The sequence below is a fragment of the Centroberyx gerrardi genome, chromosome 4, assembly GCF_048128805.1.
Source record: "Centroberyx gerrardi isolate f3 chromosome 4, fCenGer3.hap1.cur.20231027, whole genome shotgun sequence".
Taxonomy (NCBI): Eukaryota; Metazoa; Chordata; class Actinopteri; order Beryciformes; family Berycidae; genus Centroberyx; species Centroberyx gerrardi.
Genome location: NC_136000.1, coordinates 7,147,543 through 7,165,088, shown reverse-complemented (window position 1 = coordinate 7,165,088; position 17,546 = coordinate 7,147,543). Strand labels below are relative to the sequence as shown.

Here is a 17,546-nt window from a genome sequence, read left to right as displayed (position 1 = left end):
GCCCAACCACGCTGATCGCAATCACACTCCTCGAGCCTCGAGGTTACCATGGTTACTGTAAGTCACTCCAAGCTTGGCCTTCATGCTGGGGCAAAATCCACTCGGATACTCAAGAAAAAAGTTCAAGTAATTTGGTAAATAGAAGAAATGCAATGATCCACTGATAAATGAGAGAGAGACAGAGGAGGGGAGGTACTGTTAAATAGATGATTTCTTTAATAAAAGACGTTACAGTGTGACATTCAATGGTGAGTTAAAATTATATTGCTTCAGTAGCTTACAGTACAGAACCCGGCCCGGCCAGAGTGCGTTTCACCGCTACATTTTCACACCGGTTTGTTGTCAGAACGTCGTCAAACGTACGAATCCTCTGGGGAACCTGAGTCTCCTCAGTCTTACGTGGTTACTCTACATTCAAATCCATTCAGAATGATGAAAAGAAACTAAATTCTGTACACACAATCCACAATGGAGATTATAGCACAAATGGATGGAATATACAAGCACCAGATAACAGCCATGGCCAACCAACACACATGAATGGGGGAACAGACACACTGAGTACAGGACATGCGGCAGGAAAGGTTCTAGGCGGGGTAAAGCCGGGTTTAGTGGGCTAAGGAGTAGGAGTGCCGTTGCAGAGCCATAGATACTGTTCAGCCATGCAGAGACTGGCAAACTGGCGGCCATCTTTGCTTCGTTACAACAACAGTATATAATTTGTGCATCCTTTGCTGCTGTCTTAGAGCTTAGTTAAAATTTACAGTTTGGGTTTGAAAGATGACAATCCTTCAAATGGAGGATCTGAACCACCATTTGGCCCAATGCAGTATTCTGGGACTCTGGCTGGAGTTTGGACGGATAGCTGCATATAATATAATATATCTAGATTATATTATAGAGATGCATATAGTATGTGGGTGCACACTGGGTAATTATATAGATAGTCACAATAAATGAGGCAATGACATAGATATTAACCATATCTATGGGCACAGAGGAGGGTGTTTGTGCATATGTGTGTGTGCTGAGGGGGGTGGGGGGTTGTGGGGTGAGGTCAGGGGTCAGTGTCTACTTGAACTGCTTGAGGGGGGGGGGCACCTTGATGTCCTGGCCTCGCTCCAGTCTCTTCTCACACTCGATCAGGTAGTTGACTCCATCGATCACCGTCTGCACCAGGTGGACCTGTGAGAGGGAAAATTTATTTGAATGATGCGTTTTGCCATTGAGATCGAGGATTTACAAAATTAAATAGATTGGGTAGGACCAAGTTTGCACGTTACCACAATGAAAGACCTATAAGCTAGTTTTTCCAGAAATTCAGATTTTTGTTTTGCACATAAAGTTAATTTTATCTGCTCTGATTGGCCCAAAGGGGGCACTACATTATTTTTCAGGGACAACATTTTTAAAAGGCTTTTTTATCATTGTCTTCCCTGGTTTTGCTATAGCGGTTCCCTCTCTCCCTCCCTCTCTGAACTCCTCGGCCCTCAGACTAAGTGCTCTCCATCAGTCTGGGTGATGGAGGAGCACACCACACTGAGCTGCCCACGTTCTCAAAGTAGCCCAGTGTAGGAGTGGATGCATGGAGTCAGAGAACCGCAATGTTCTGCTTGGCTGCCAACACCTAAATCCTTCTATGCCAAGGATTTATTTGGGGATTTATTATTGTCACCCAGCCCCACTGAGAATCCTGTGTTCTGTCAGTCACAGAAAAGTATATTAAATGGTCTTTCAAATACTTCATTCATTTTCTCTCCCCACTTACTCCCTTTTAGGGTCACATGGGGATGGAGCCCAGTTAGGCAGGGAAACATCCAGGACAGGTCACCGGTGGACAACGGACAATTTAAGGTCTCCAATCCACCTGACTTGCAGGTCTTTGGACTGTGTGAGGAAACTGGGGAAAACATGCAAACTCCAGAAAGGGCCGGGGATGGGAAGTGAACCTGGGACCTTCTCACTGTGAGGTGACAGTGCTAACCACTGAGCAATCTGCCTGACTCTTATTGTATTGTTCCACCTGGTTCCTAAGTGGGCTTAAACAAACCACAAAACATATCTGCAAATACTATTTGACCCAGGTCCAATAATAGGATCCAGTAATGCAGAGTAAGGAAACTAGATGAGTGATTCACGATCTGCACCTGAAAACAAAACGGGAACATTTGCACTGAGTACTGCACACTCTGCACTCCACCAAGAAATAGTTCTCCATTCTCCATGTAATCAGAATATGATGTCCAACAACACACACACTCACAACAATAGAGAACAGCTCCATTGTATGTCTACTCTGTCACAGGAATGACAGCATGACCAAGGACATAACAAAGACAGATGCAACAGCCAAGCCAAGAAAACCCCTCTCCTCTCCTTTCCTCTCCTCTCCTCTCCTCTCCTCTCCTCTCCTCTCCCCTCCTCTCCCAGTAAATTTCCATGGCTAGCTCTCCTTTAACCGCATGGATTCATTAAAGGTGCTACGTGCAGTTACCGTAAACAAATGAGACCATGGTGGCTACAAGTGGTAGCTTCTATCTCACATCAGTGGTATTGTTAGTGCTAGTGTTTCTCAGAATTAAGACCACATTTCCCACAAACTGTCACAAAGTCCTGTCACAAAGATGTTGCTACTTTCACTAGAATAAATGCATAGAGAGCAACACGTAGCAGATGGTCTCATTTTTCTACAGCGATTACACTATGCTATCAAAATTAATTTGAAAATGATATATTGAGGTAAATTTTCTACACATAGGGGCTTTTCATGTGGTTATGATTTATTGATGATAAAATGTTACACGTAGCAGCTTTCAGCTGATAACATTGCAATGCTATGCAAATACTAGTCCTTTCAACCTTTATTTATCCAGGAAAGAGTTACTGGGCAAGCATGTGATTCCAGCACCGCCCTGCTTTACATTCATACAGCGCCACACCTGAGAGCTGCCCAGTACAACCACAGGCGTCAACTGCTGGTCAATGAACAACTCCACTAGAGCAGTTTGCTCTGTTGGCAAAAGGGAGATAATTGCTCAGTCACTCCCTTTGCCTTTACTTTGGCCCCACCCCTGTGTGGATTTCTCCCTGCGTTCGTACCTCAGAGAGTCCCAGGCGGTCCAGGTTGGAGATGTCGAAGGTACTGCCCACGGCGGCGGTGTCCACCCCGCCCGTCCCTCGCTTCTGCAGGCGCAGGTTGTCCAGGATCTTACTGAAGCGTGGATCCTAGAGGGGCGGAGAGGGAAGTGTTATGCTATATAGCTTCAATCACCATATTACTCAATGTGTGATTAAGAATTTGTTTCTTCAGTGTTACTGTAGGGTTACTAACTGAACATGGCCAAAGCTCTGAAACTATGAATGAACAGTATAAGAAAAAGGACACTAAGAAGTTAAATGTTGAGAGACATGATGTTCAATTATGTTTAGTAAAACAGAGGCAATGAAAACAAAACGTGTTCAGCATATTGTATTAATAGTATTAATCTAACTGCCAATAATGTAATAAAACCTCTTAAAACTGAATTTAAGACATTTTACTTTTTGAGGACTTTAATTGATATAATTTAAGACTTCTTCATACTTTTAAGGACCCGCAGATACCTGTTCTCCATCTATCCGTCTGAGACCCACTTGTATATAACATACATGCTTCTCCCCAAATCTGCTCATTATCTGATAAAGCATGAATGATTATCTTCATTCTATTACAGCCCAATAAGCATTTTTTGCATTTTTGAAAGAATGGTGTTGCAGCTGAATCATGAGGCAGAGAGGGGAAACCACAAGGTTCAAAATCAAGACTGCACTGCTCACTGAGTTAAATGACATCCTCCAGTGGTGTGAAGGGAGACCGAATGCGTGTGTGAGTGAGTGTATGTGAGTATGAATTGGTGTGTGTGCTTTTTATTGGTGTGCTGTGTGTGCATGCACCTTCCTGTGCATGCTCGCTGTAGTTTCTTCACTCAAGTTTCTTGGTATTTGTGAGTCTGGGGTACAGAAATTGTAGATATCCACCTACGTCTGTATATATTGTATATATATATATGTGTGTGTGTGTGTGTGTGTGTGTGTGTGTGTGTGTGTGTCCTGCAAGGCTTACCTTACTAAGGTTGGGCAGTTTGACGTGGACCCCGGCCCGCAGCCCTGTGCCCAGGTTGGAGGGACAGGTGAGGATGTAACCCAGCTTCTCGTTCCACATAAACTCCCAACCTTTCTCCTGGATCAGACGCTCCACCTTAGAGAGGGAGAGAGAGAGAGAGAGAGAGAGAGAGAGAGAGAGAGAGAGAGAGAGAGAGAGAGAGAGACAGAGAGAGAGACAGAGAGACAGAGAGAGAGAGAGAGAGAGACAGAGAGAGAGAGAGAGAGATAGAGAGAGACAGAGAGAGACAGAGAGTGTCAGTAACAAGACTATCTGTGTGTGTGTGTGTTTTATGCATACAATCTCTGGCCTTTGGGACCAGATTTACATAGTCTGCATACACAACAAATTTTCCAGTGTTAAGTCTTGATTTTTCAGTGACAACTATTTGAATTATTTGAAGACGTCAAGTGTTAACTGGAGGGTTTTTTGTCCACTCATAGAGCTGGTATGGCTCTGGGGCGGATGTAAAATTGTTAAATTAACAAACTGATGGGTGTGGACATATATAAACACTGGCATGGTGTTAGAGTTAAATTAACACTGACAATTTTGCTGTGTAGCATTGAGGTGTGTGTGCTTCATAGCAGTCATGGTTACGGCGCAGCAGTGCAATACCAAATGTTGTAAGACATTGCTTTCGTGTCCACTGCTCTTTCTCTAATGTGGAACTTGGATCACTTGGATAAATAGTTTATGTTTGTGTGGCTTTGCTTGGATAGTGTGTGTTCATGTTTAATATGGTTGGACACACAATCGCGAGGCCAGTATGAATGACTGGTATGTGTGTGTTTATTCACTTGCACGTGCACACAGCATTTGTGTGACCGTATCTATACACATTTGCGTGACACGTCGACAAACTCACAGCCACATGCATATACACAAACACACACACACAAACACACACAAACACATCCTTACCTCCTTGAGGCCTCTGCAGAACCTCTCGAAGACTCTCTTCATGTTGCCTCCCTTCTCCATGGAGATGACCCTGGTGTGATCCTCCTCGTTGATCCAAACCAGGAACGTCTTCTCATTGTTGTGCCTGCAGAGGGACGGAGGTATTTACTGGGATGCAAAAGTCAGCATAAAAGAACACAGAGCCGATATCCCATCAATTATGGACAAGAAATTTATGATTTCATTTCAGAGAACCGGTTTTAAGTGGGTGATCCTCCATAAGATCCTCATTTAAAAAAAAAAAAAAAAAATTGGTGACATCTTTGGTGCTCAGCGCTCATTGCTGTGGTGTTTCTGCACTGCATTTCCTAGAGATCACCTGTCAATCAAACATTGTGGGCAGGACGGTGACATCTTTTTCCTTCTCTTCTTCTCTCTTCTTTCTGTTGATGCAGTTTGAGTTTCTGTAGGTGGCGCTCTGTTCTTTGTCTGTTCAGCCATGGTGGCTATCACTGCTCGGGCTAGCTACCCAGTTCTTCTTCTGTTTATTCAAAACAAAGCAGTGTTGCTGCTGCCGGAAAACAGAAAACGCATCACTTCCTGTGCACCAGAGGATTTTTCCCGGGAAAGAGCTACCAGACACCGGGTGTTTAGAACAGCATATGTAAAAGCTTTCATGAATTGGGTAAAGGTTGAATCACTATTGCATCGCATTAGTCAGCAAGTTAAAGTAGCAAAATGGACATTTATTACTTGAACAAGAAAGGAATGTTGTGCAAACCGCCATCTGTTCATATTTATGTGATAATTTTTCTTTTTTATCTTGTTTTGTATTTTGTATTTGTGTACTGGGAGGCAGCGTGTAGTTTAAGTTAATAAGACAGTAAAAGAAGTAGAGATGGGATGGGATTTGTTTCTCCATTAAGGAAACCATGTGAGTTTGCTGAGTAGGGAGGAAGCTACCATTAACCGCCAGTCTGTGACACTAATGCTTGTTTCTGCTGCAAGTCAGTGATTATTATGTTTGTTCAAGTGGTCTGCAAGGCTGCACTGTGCTCGTTGGCCTCGTAACATGGTATTGATTTACAACCTTCTCTAAAGACACAGGACGTCACGTACAACAAACAACACAAAGCAAAAGCATATCGCTACTGTCAGGTGAAAGCCTCGTAACTCCAGAAAAAAGGCAGTGGAGAAAAAGACAAAATGTTGTGTTATGTCTACAGTTCTTAGAAGTGCTGGCAAAGTACAGGAAATCAATGTTTATTCTAGATCAAAATCTAACATTTTTAATTCTAAAAATAATTGAAAAAAGTCCATCTATGAGTCCAAATGTTTATTGACATTCCTATTTATAAATTGATGTCCATGTATTTTGGAAGATATGAATGGGTTTCATGTTAGCTTCTAGGGTCACAGAATTTACTCAACACATAAAGGAACCATATAAACTATTAATTCAAGTAAAAACATGAAGAACACAAAAAACTGGAGTTACAAGGTTTCACACAACAGCAGCGGTTTACAATGTGTTCTGTATAGTCCTATGCAAACCATATGAAGATTTTCAATCCAAAATGAGATATCCGCCGTTTGAAAAAAATGACACCTACTCTTACAAAATGTTTGTTGGCGTGAAAGTAAAGCACATTATTGGGTTTTATTAGTTATGAGCCATCTTAAGACTTTTGAGAGTGAAATTATCTGTTTCTGAAACAGTGACTATAGTGAATTTCAAGCAGCAGTATTTTTCCAGATCAGCTTTATAGCATTTTGGAATGAAAGGCTTCATATACAGCATACAGCTCCCTGCTGCCAGATACGGCAGTGGCACATCTGCCCAAACTGACCTTCTAAAAACTGTTAGATTTAATGTGGTAACAGAAAGGTCTGGGTCAAGGAGAGAGCAGGGAGGGAAGAGAGACTGGATAAAGCTGTCAGAAGAAAAGGGGGAAGAGGGAGAGAAAGAAGAGTACGAAGGGAAATAGAGCAGGATACTTGGGCAGAGAAAGACAATAGTAGAGAGGAGGGAAGCGAGAAGGGAGAGTGAGAAAGGTGGGGGGGAATGATCTAAAAAAAGAGAAGAGAAAGTAGAGCAGGGAATATGGGCGGAGAAAAACAATAGAAGAGAGGTTGGAGGCAAAGAGAGAGAGAGAGAGAGAGAGAGAGAGAGAGAGAGAGAGAGAGAAAGTGAAAGCTGCCAATGGACCTGAAAGGGGAGATGGGGGGGGGGGGGCGGTGAAGGTGAATTATTAAGGAGAGGAGAGGAGAGAGGAGGAGAGGCTGCTGATTGATCTTGGCTGGCCGACAGGTTGCATCGGGCTATTTCAGGCTACATGCTGAAACTGAATGCTGAGGGAGCGTTGTCCGCACTGCTAATGCACCTCCACCATAGCTCGGTAATGGGTAAATCATAACAGGAGCTCGGGACAAAAAAATGCCCTTGAAAGTCAGGCTTAAAGATATTGACCAAAAATTTAATTGCGATTATTTGACAGAACATTGCAATTGCGATTCAAACTGTGATTCATATAATTTTTATTTTATTTTGTTAAAAAAATTGCTGTCAGTTCACAGGATTTATCGAGTTTGAGTATGATGAAAGATTTTCACCAATATTGTACTTGATTCATGGATCAAAGATTACCCGCAGCACTAAAACACCTTGTTCAGAAATCCAGTTTGGACGCCTCTCTCTCTTAAGCAATTAATTGCAGCCTCTGCGATTTGGAAATTGCTGAAGTTCATATTGCGATTTCGATTTTTTTTCTTTCCAGCATGTTGTTGGTGAGAAAAATGAAAAAGAGCCTGAAGCTATAGAAATGTTGGCACCCTGACAGCAGTAGGAGAAAACCACTGCATCAACAAAAAAATATAACAACCAATATCGTACAAAACTCAACAATTAAGCATTGGAAGATGGACTAGTTTTAGAAAGAGAGGGGAAAATGGCGCAGTCCTGCTATGGGCCTGTTTTTGAAATGTTACCTTTCAATTAAGAGACACTGTTCAAACAGAAACTTGTATGATCAGGTTTTTCTCTTACCAAATACCACGGGCATCTGGCCAATCACGAGCCATGCCTGCACACGTCAGGAGGGGTGACACGGGCTTGTCAAACAGGAAGTGGTCCTGTTGTAAAGACAGAGAACAGAAGTGGCAACAATGGCTATGACTGAAATAGTGAGAAGTTAGATTGGACAGTATTGTCACAGGGAGACAGAAGTGGGAGACTTGAGCAGAGAGGGTTTTCAACAATCTGGTCAATCTTTTTCATTGTGAGTGGGAGAAAAATGACCTATCCCTGTAGGACACATGCTACAACTGGGAGGCAAACTATAGCCATGCCCACAGAGGTGTACGTACCTTTTATCCACATTTTTTGTGTGGGTGACCCCAGTGGGAACTCATATCCTTGGCATTATTAGCACCATGCTCTACTTATTCGACTACACAGGAGCAGACCGGTATGAAATCTGAGATCCCGAAGAGTTCATTCCAGTTCACTGATAGATTGTAGCCTATACTGCAAACACATTGGGAAATAATTGAGGTTTGATTGTGGTCTGGGTGTGTACAGAAACAACTCTGATGTTGTTTCACAGCTTGAGTCACCGGTATGTACTTTATCCCTCTGTTTGTTTGTAAAGTAAAAACCATGGTTGGGACCTCACTCAGGACATACAGCAGTAGCCACTGTAGAATTCATGCATTTATCCTGAATCAATCTTGCAGTAGCACTGTATACAGTGGTAGCCATTGCATTGAGTCCCACTTCATGCCTTTATCCTCCCTCTATCCTGTATTAAAACTACAGGCAATTCTGCAGCCATAAATATAAAGAAGAGAATTATACTAACCACTATTGTAAAACAAAACAAACCATTTCTTGTAAATTTCGACGGCTGAAAATAGAGCAAAACCTGATTTTTCTAAAAACAATTCCTCTTGAGGAAGGAGGAAAATGCTGCATTAGTACAGCAAGCACACAGTAAAAAGTGTCACCTCTGCAACGCACAACGTCTACATCTGTACCCAGCAGCACCTCCACACCACTCACATCAATGAGCTGCTGCTGCTCCTTGTCCGTCATCAGGGTGAGACTGTAGTACTTCCCGGTCAGGTCGCCCTTCAGGCCGGCCAGGGCGTCCACCACCACCTTCTCCACCTCCCGGCGCTCCGCCCGGGTGCAGGCGGGCGGCAGGCTCAGCCCCCGGATGCTGCGGCCCGTCCTCACTCTGGACGACAGCACGTAGCGCTCGTCAAAGAGGCCCGAGTGGATCTGACCACAGACAGGTTGGAGGTTATTTCTACATGTGGAACGTATGTTTTGCAGGTTGGAATTTTAGTTGTACAAACATTTCTCGGAGGCAGAAATAATCTCAATGGTTGAGTTAAACCTCAATCTCTTAAAGCCTTAATCTATTCTATTCATTTATTTAATGATGTATAGTACCTTGCTGGAGTCCAGGTCGGTGGGGTGTGTCATGGTGTGGGGGTCGTAGCCGTTGTGCCTCTCTTTGATGACAGGGTCCAACAGGTCTCCAAATACCTGAAACCGACCCAAAATTTACAAATTTGAATATTTAAGATGACATTTTGTGCATAATACTGTATGCTGGGAAAAAATATTTGACATCTGACATTATCTAAAATATGCAGACAGTGTAGAAATCAGTGAGTTTCTTCCTCAATTCAAGAGAATATGTTTTTCAGAAGATCCACGATTTTGTGATACTCTATTGATCCCTGAAGGTTGCCTGCCCTGTTACCTGGATTCACCTCATCAGTGTACTTCATGTAAAAGAAGTAAATAAAAAAGTGTCCCTAATATTTTGTGCAGTCAGTGTACACATGTATCATAATCATTCACATTATCAAAGTGGCTGAGTGACTTTTGATGACATTATCAGGAAGAAAACAGGAAATCAGTATTCTCTCATGAGAAATGACTGGGAATTTCAAATGTTCAAAGTCCAAAAAAAGAAACAAGCACATAATTCATGATCAATCAATGAGCAACATCAATCAATGCTATCCAACTAAAAGATTAATTTTGGTGTGGGGCGTAACTTTTTTCTTAATATCTTAGTGGAAAAATGCCATATGCTTGCATCTCTGCATGATATAGATGAGTTTCCGAGCAACGTCACATAAAGTGTGCGCGCGCATCTCAGGGGCAGAAAGGCTACCGGTCGCCACTCAGTTCACCTTAGTTAGTTAGTAATCTGAGTTCCCAGAAGCGATAGCAAAGATTTTAGTTTAGTAAGTGGCCATATATTTTAACATCATGCCTCGCCGTTGCTAGTCGTAGTTGCACCCTAGACTGGAAAGAATAAAAGGCTTCAGGCTGGTCTGGAGGGGCGTGGCCTATGTTACTACTGAGCCCAATCTGTAAATCCATAGGTTGGCTGGTTGCATAATCCAAAACTTTTTTACACTCTGCGGGTCAGCTGCACATCTGTCCACTAACTGAGCAACACTAATATCACACCCATATGACCGGTGTTCAGTGTGTTTCTGCTCTTACAAAATGATTGGTAGCATCCATTACAACAAACCAAACCAGTTTTTTTTAAGTAGGTACCTGGCTGGATGATCTACATTCTATTTTACATTCTATTCTATGATTACCTTCAGCTAAAACCTCTGCTAAGTTACTATATCCAAAATGGAATATCAGCTAAAACACCACAAGTAAAAAACACTATGAGTAAAACGTTTTGCGATGCACTCGGACTCATCAGGAGTGATGTAACCTGGAGTCATGGGGTCTTTCAACATGAGACACCCTCGCCCAGGTTGACCAAGCCTGAGTGACCTAAACACTCCCATTGATTCGTTCTCTTGATCCATAGCCATCCCAAGGTTTTATTATCAATCTGTGAAATACATTGAATGCTGTCAGCAGTGCTACACATTTTTGTATCACTATTAGGCAATTAAGGTGGGAATGTAGTTAGGCATTTGCTATAGATAGATACAATGACCTCCCAAAAGAGGCGTCCTTCTAGCCTAAAAGCTACTCTCTGCTATTAAAGTCCTTGCTCTGAAACAGGACAGGGAGGATGAGTGACTATATTGTCTTTAGTAAGGCTGGAAAATCAGTCATCTAAAACTTGATGATAAAGTCTTAAAGGTTTTCTGTGCTGAAATTAATCCTACCCCTACTGTGTGACAGTAAAAGTAATTTGAACTTGAGAAACAGGTTCAGCTATTTCTTGTATCAGTAACAATGTCACTGAGACACTGACCATACAGTGCTAGAGTAGGTCATTGGTATGCGGACATTATATGAAGCTATACATCCATGTATCTTGATTTATTCCCTTCACAGACTCAACAAGATATGGCTTGGTGTAAACAACCCGGTGGAAACCAGGAAGAGCATGGCGTAGTTCTTCAGATCTGTGAAGCTGTGAGTGAGGACACACTGAAGTGAACTAATGAAACAGCATCCATGGAGCTGCACAATTATCGAAAAAAATTGGCAAAATTGATGATGATTGATGATTGATAAATGCTTCAGTGGCTTCGAAACCAATGTATTTGGTTATTGTGCAGGATCCCTAGCCTAAAAATCAAGTGGCATGTTGGAGAAAACCTTTTTACTTTATTCAAACTGAGCAAATTCCAAGCATTAGCATCTCATTGTATCCCCAGATGACAAACTTTGGGAAAACATTTTTTAAAACGCTGAAAAAGAAACGACAGTAAAAGCTGGGCCCACATGTTTCACAATCTATAATGCAACTGCATTCAGAAAAACACAAATACATTTTTTATCAATATTATGCAGCCCTAAACCTCCCTAAACAAAGCGTCTGACCTCGTAAGACTCCTCGTCTCCTGCCACCATGCCCACGGTCTTGATGAAGGGATGCCCAGGGTTGTCCACTCCTGTCTGGATAGCCTGGTCCAGTGTGTATCCATTGGGAGTCGCCTTGTCACACAGCTTGGCATAGATGGCAGGTGTCAGGTGACTGGCCATGCAGTTGTTGTGCTTGCGTAGGTCAGGATACTCCGCACTGTTCCAATGCAAACACAACATAAGGTTTTTTGGGGGTCATACTCTATTGATCCCTGAGGCAAAAAATTTTTTTTGACACTTTGAGTGCAGGGTAACCACAGAGCTGCGCCCTTGCAGCAGGTAGTGACTTGTTCAAAGACACTTTCACATGGCAGGAACAGAGCAGAAACTGAGACCTTCTGGTTACGGGACAGTCTGTCCAACTATGCCACCCTGCTGCCCAAGACGGCCACAGATTTAGCCATAGATGAAAGTGTCGGATACATAACGATACATAGTATATTTGTATTCTGAATAATAATGAAATTTTTGAATGGAGATATGGTATTATTTGAAGAGAGTTTAATGTTATGGACCTTCGCTCCTGAACAAAGCTGAAAGGGGGCACAGCGAGTGGACAGACAGGACAGGCGACTGTATGTAGTCCAGTGCCAAGGGTCTGCCCAGGCTGACAATAATCGATGTCTAAAACCTCACATGAAATGTTAAGTGAGATTCATTGATGCTGAGGGAGAAGGAAGGCTCCAGATTTGTTTTCTTGTTTTAGTTTAATAATGTTGCTGAATTTGCAGTAAGAATAATAACTGCTAATCGATATCTCCTCTCTCTTCAAATGTGTTGCTTCAGGTTCCAAGCAGCCTGGTCTAAGAACAAAAAGGAACTGAAGTCAAACATTGGGTTTTATCCAAACAATATCCTTTCTTAAGGCCAAGGATGGAATGAGATTGGGTTTGGCATGGCACCCAAAGGCTAATACAGCAAAAGTAGGGACTGAGTAGCTTAGTCAGGCGTCCCCGTTTCCCTGGTGTTGAATGGCAGGGCAGGCTAATACTGTGCTTCATTATCCAAAAGGATCATTTAAATAAATTGAATTTGCAAATATTATATCTATTTATTTGAATTATCCTTTTGGATAATGAGACACGGCACAGCATAGAATAGTGAAAAAGCAAAATCAGGTATAGTTCAATTTCAAAAATATTTCACCCCCTAAAAGTTAAAACAATGGCAGCATGTATAAGAATGACTGTTTTGATAACCCACCGTTTTTCAAACACACCTACATCATAGACAATTTTATAATACTGTATAAAGACAAATCTAAACAAAAGTGGGGATCCTTGGTCCAGTTCATAACTATCTGGATGTTCTTCACATGAAAAAGTTTGGGGGTCCTGTAACAATCATGACAAGTTTTTAGCCTTTCCAATGAGCCCATACATTTTGTCAGTATAGCCACAAATAAACCATGGATTAACAATATCATAGCAGTTGTAAAACTATGTAGCCTAACCTACATCTGGGGCACTGAAGTTGGGGTGATGGGGGTACCAACTACCCAGGGCCCAAGCTGAGGGAAGGAGCATCTGCACTAAAATGCCTGTTGTGGTCCTCAAATGAATATTTATACATATTTTACGCTTTTATTTAACACTGCTCTGGTTTTGAGGTTTTGGTTGAAATCTACAAAAGTGCAAGAAATTTAAACTGAAAAATATGATAGAAAAACTGTTTTGTTGTATCATGTGTTGCCTGAGACGAACTGGAACAAGCAGGAGTAGCCTAACATTTGCGAGATTTTTCCTGTACAAAAATTGTTCGACCTATACAGATTTTTTTAACAGGGGACTACTGTTGAGAATATAGTTTAGTTTATTAAGTTTATTTGGGTAGATAGAGCTGTTTGTCATATACGGAATAATGATGGTGTGGGGGACAAGAGGCCCCGGAGTCACCTCCTGTGTGCAGGGTCCATAATTCCTAGCTACGCCCCTGACATACGCCTATTTTGTGCTATGGACAATAACGTCCGCAACATACAACCTCTGAGCCAAAAGCATAGGAATCCATTATCGGACATGCAGCCAAACCCGACTTGAATGTTCTTTTCTTTTTTTTTTTTTGGTTCGTTTGTTTCCCGGACCGCTGAGTAGTCGCATCAGTTCCCCTTTCTTCTAAAACTATTGGTTTACAAGATGGGGATCTGGACTATAGCATTGTCCATCAAATATATTTTGTACTCCGAAGTGTGTGTGAATCATTACAGACATTTGCATGCATTTGTAAATCTGTTTGAATACGCCTCCAGCTGTCCGATAATAAACGCATTTTACCTGACACGACCTGGCACCGCTACTCAGCTGGCACGCATTACTGAGGGCCAAATATCATTAATGCCGTTATCTTGCCCAGAAACTAGTCGTGCTTTATTTTAATTTTACTGATATCATTACACTTCCCATTCAAAAATAACACGTCTGTTGTCTTCCCTTATAAATGTCATATTAACGTTATAACGTTAGCTGAATTATCCAAACACTGACTCACCCCACATCGTCGTCCTCTCACACTAAACTAGCGTAAATGAGAAATGATAGAAAAGTTGACTTTCTCAGGGTGAAAGTATTCCCACTGCTTTTGATTTTAATCAATTAAACGGTTGACAGAAACATTGGACACCAAGGCTGTTTGGTTTGCGGGTAGAATATTCACGAGAGATGACGGTTAACGCGATTTTTTTTTAAAATAGATCGAGGACACCAACCGCCAATTTGTGGCGTGTAACGAGGCGTTGCTGCGCCCAGGGACTATAGGACTAAACCAATTATTACTTTTGAAATGAGTAATGAGAAATTAATAATTGATTACTTTTTGAGTTACAAGCCCAAAACTGACGCTAACTTTCGTTTGATCCGTTATGTCATTCAGACTTCAGGGTTTTATTTGAGCAACAGCAAGATAACATCTTACTAATCTTACTGTTTTATAAGCCCAATGCCTGCAGGCGTGCCGAGGGACACGTACGCAACCCATATGGAGCCTCTCATTGTATTTTATTCACACACGTTCCCATTTATCACTATACAATACATTATAGCGCAGAAACTGCTTTTTGTTTTTGTCAGATGCAGGCGAGGCTCTTATGGTTCATTATAACGGGCTAAACGAAAAGAAAACACAAAAAAACATAGCCTTGCCTTGCCTACCTGTCATTTCTCCTGTGGCTATGAGCAGTTCACTAAAAGGGTGTTGGTTAAACAGTTGGGAAACGCAAAGACATCAGTCGCCTATTTGAGGATTATGCGGTAAATGTCTCGTTATAATATTGACAAGAGAAAAAAAACACAATTCATGTTTCACACCTTTGCTTACTCCATCATCATCAACCCTAAAATTCCTATATTTTTATAAGGACTTAGCTACAGTGTGTCCTCAATAGTGAGTTAATTTATACTCACTATACCGTAGGCCTATTTGATGGTATTTTTCTATATATCATATCACTATATTCCTATAATTTTCCCCCAGGGACTTGCATTTTGCTGTGATATTGGTGTAGTCTATACCCTTCGAAAATGTATTAGATGATTAGGTTAGCATTTTAATAAGGGTGTTTTAGGCTGATGGGGTAAATATCTCATGTTATAGATAGGCTAATACTGAAAGACAACAAAAATGAAAAATAAATAAATAAAAAAAGCCCGATTCACACCTTTCCCGAGGTGCATCATCGTACATGCCTTGATTATTAATGTGATAGAATTAATATGGGGTTTGAATGAAGATGATGCAGTGACATAAAAGAGAGCACTGCCTCTTAATTAATCAGTTAATTATGCATTAATTAGCACTATAACGGTGAATGAACAGGCCTGTGTTACCTGGCAGGGTACAGTCTGCGGACAGGCGCTCCGGCGGTGACATGTTCCCTGTGGAGCAGAAATCCCGCTGTGACAGATCCGGCTCCCACTAAAGACAGGATCCCAACATTTCGTTTGGACGACAGGATTCTCGAGAAGCTGCTTGCCATTTTTCTTTTTGTCTAATTTTTCTCTTATTTCCGCAGTCGGAGAGGGAGGGATAGGTGGATGGGAGCCTCGGTGATGTGCCGCCTCTAATGGAATGAAAACGGAGAGAATGGTTAAGTAGAGGGGACACAGGCTGCGTCAAGCCAGCCAGAGTTAGCCAGGAGGACACCGGAAATCAGAAGGTTGTATCTTCAAAATAAAAGCACAAACCTTTGTCAGTAGACTTCAGGAGTCTGACGACCAACAGGTGCTGGAATTAAATTCCCCATTCAAACCCGCAACAGACATTTATTTCCACACTCATCATAGCTAATAGCAGTAATTTTGTCTTCCATCAATTTTTGGTTGAATCACAATGTAGGCCTAAGTTATCTTTCGATACAAATTTAAACTCTGTTTTATGATATTTTATTGATTGCCAATAATGTCTAACAAACTACAAATTTGGTTGTATGTTAGGGCATCATCACAGCACACAACATGAATCTCTAGCACAGTGAGCAAGCACAGTACCAGTAGGCCTACTCCCCCTCATTTTTGGGGGAATGGGCACACAATGTCCACTCCCTTTTGTGGGACTTGTCCATCCCACAGCCAGCTGAATGACTGGTCAGCTGGTATGCCTCTTGATCAATGAACTAAAAGCAGAATAAACAGATACCAAGAAACCCTGTTGAGCCCAGCCGACCCCAACTCTCAAGCTTGTGGGAATTTTCACAGTAATACAACTTTACTTCTAGCCTATTTATTAATTAGATATTGCTCAATATAGAACAGACATCATATATAGAAAATTACTTTCTCAAGTGCTGTACACCGTGATGAAGTTTGATGGTGACCAGAAATAATGCAGTAAAGTGTTTTGCCTTTGACAAATTGCCATGGTGAAAAGAATGAGCAAATATTTGTGTGTGCAGATCAACAAAACCACACCAATACACACTAGATTTACAATGGATTCCGTTAAATATATTAATTATTTTCACGGTGGTACTGCATAATGCAAAAAGGATGCGCCACATTCATCAATAAGTTTTATTTTGAAAGTTATTTTACAGGAAGTGGTATTGTTTTATTCTAGCTGGCTTGACACTGATAGAGAGGACCATGGCTGCGTGGTGTGAATACTGAAGGGCGAAAGTGATCAGGGCTACAGCACTTTCACATAGTGGAAAATCCTCCAGCACTTGCCTACCTGACTTCCTGTTTGGGTAGGCGGAGCCCCGTTGTCAATCAGGTCCACCTGCGGCAAACTGCAGGCTGGTGTATTGTTCCTCCTTATTAGTTTGGATTGTGTGAATGATCAGTAAGTTCAGTAGCGAGTTAGGAGATGCACTCAAGTCATCATTCCAGCCGTAATATTTTACACACATCACTAGCCCATGGGTTACTCCATAGCAGCAACAATGCTTTAAACAGACTAGGACAAGTATCCTTTGTGTTCTGTGCCAATAATAATAATGATAACAATAATAAAAGGTTTCCTCATTCATTCATGACCCGTCCCAACCTGCTGCAACATCGTCACTGCTCTGCATCACTGATGAACCGACTGCCAGACACTTTTAATCATCTCTGACTGTACTGGATTGGAGGCAGTGTAATGTGTAGTGGTAAAAAAGTGGCTGAACTGAGATCTCCAGTCAGTCTGTCAGTGATCATT

General features: G+C 41.8%; 1 protein-coding gene across 1 annotated transcript; it reads right to left on the bottom strand.

Annotated features, from left to right (window-relative positions):
* Window positions 1-193: 193 nt before the first annotated feature.
* Window positions 194-15,998, bottom strand: LOC139920985 (creatine kinase U-type, mitochondrial). The gene is made up of 9 exons (XM_071911102.2): window positions 15,737-15,998; window positions 11,874-12,072; window positions 9,501-9,596; window positions 9,105-9,326; window positions 8,091-8,176; window positions 5,066-5,189; window positions 4,103-4,237; window positions 3,100-3,225; window positions 194-1,185 (listed from the first exon to the last, which is right to left on the bottom strand). The coding sequence occupies exons 1-9, from the start codon at window positions 15,883-15,885 to the stop codon at window positions 1,072-1,074; spliced, it is 1,251 nt and encodes a 416-aa protein (XP_071767203.1). The 5' UTR covers window positions 15,886-15,998; the 3' UTR covers window positions 194-1,071.
* Window positions 15,999-17,546: the final 1,548 nt, after the last annotated feature.

Excerpts from the sequence above, each read along its gene's own strand:
- LOC139920985 (XM_071911102.2), bottom strand. The coding sequence starts at position 15,885 with ATGGCAAGCAGCTTCTCGAGAATCCTGTCGTCCAAACGAAATGTTGGG. Across the intron at positions 9,597-11,873 it reads GAGACGAGGAGTCTTACGAG|GTATTTGGAGACCTGTTGGA; the intron begins GTCAGACGCTTT and ends GGTCGGTTTCAG. Across the intron at positions 5,190-8,090 it reads CCAGATGCCCGTGGTATTTG|GCACAACAATGAGAAGACGT; the intron begins GTAAGAGAAAAA and ends GTCCCTCTGCAG.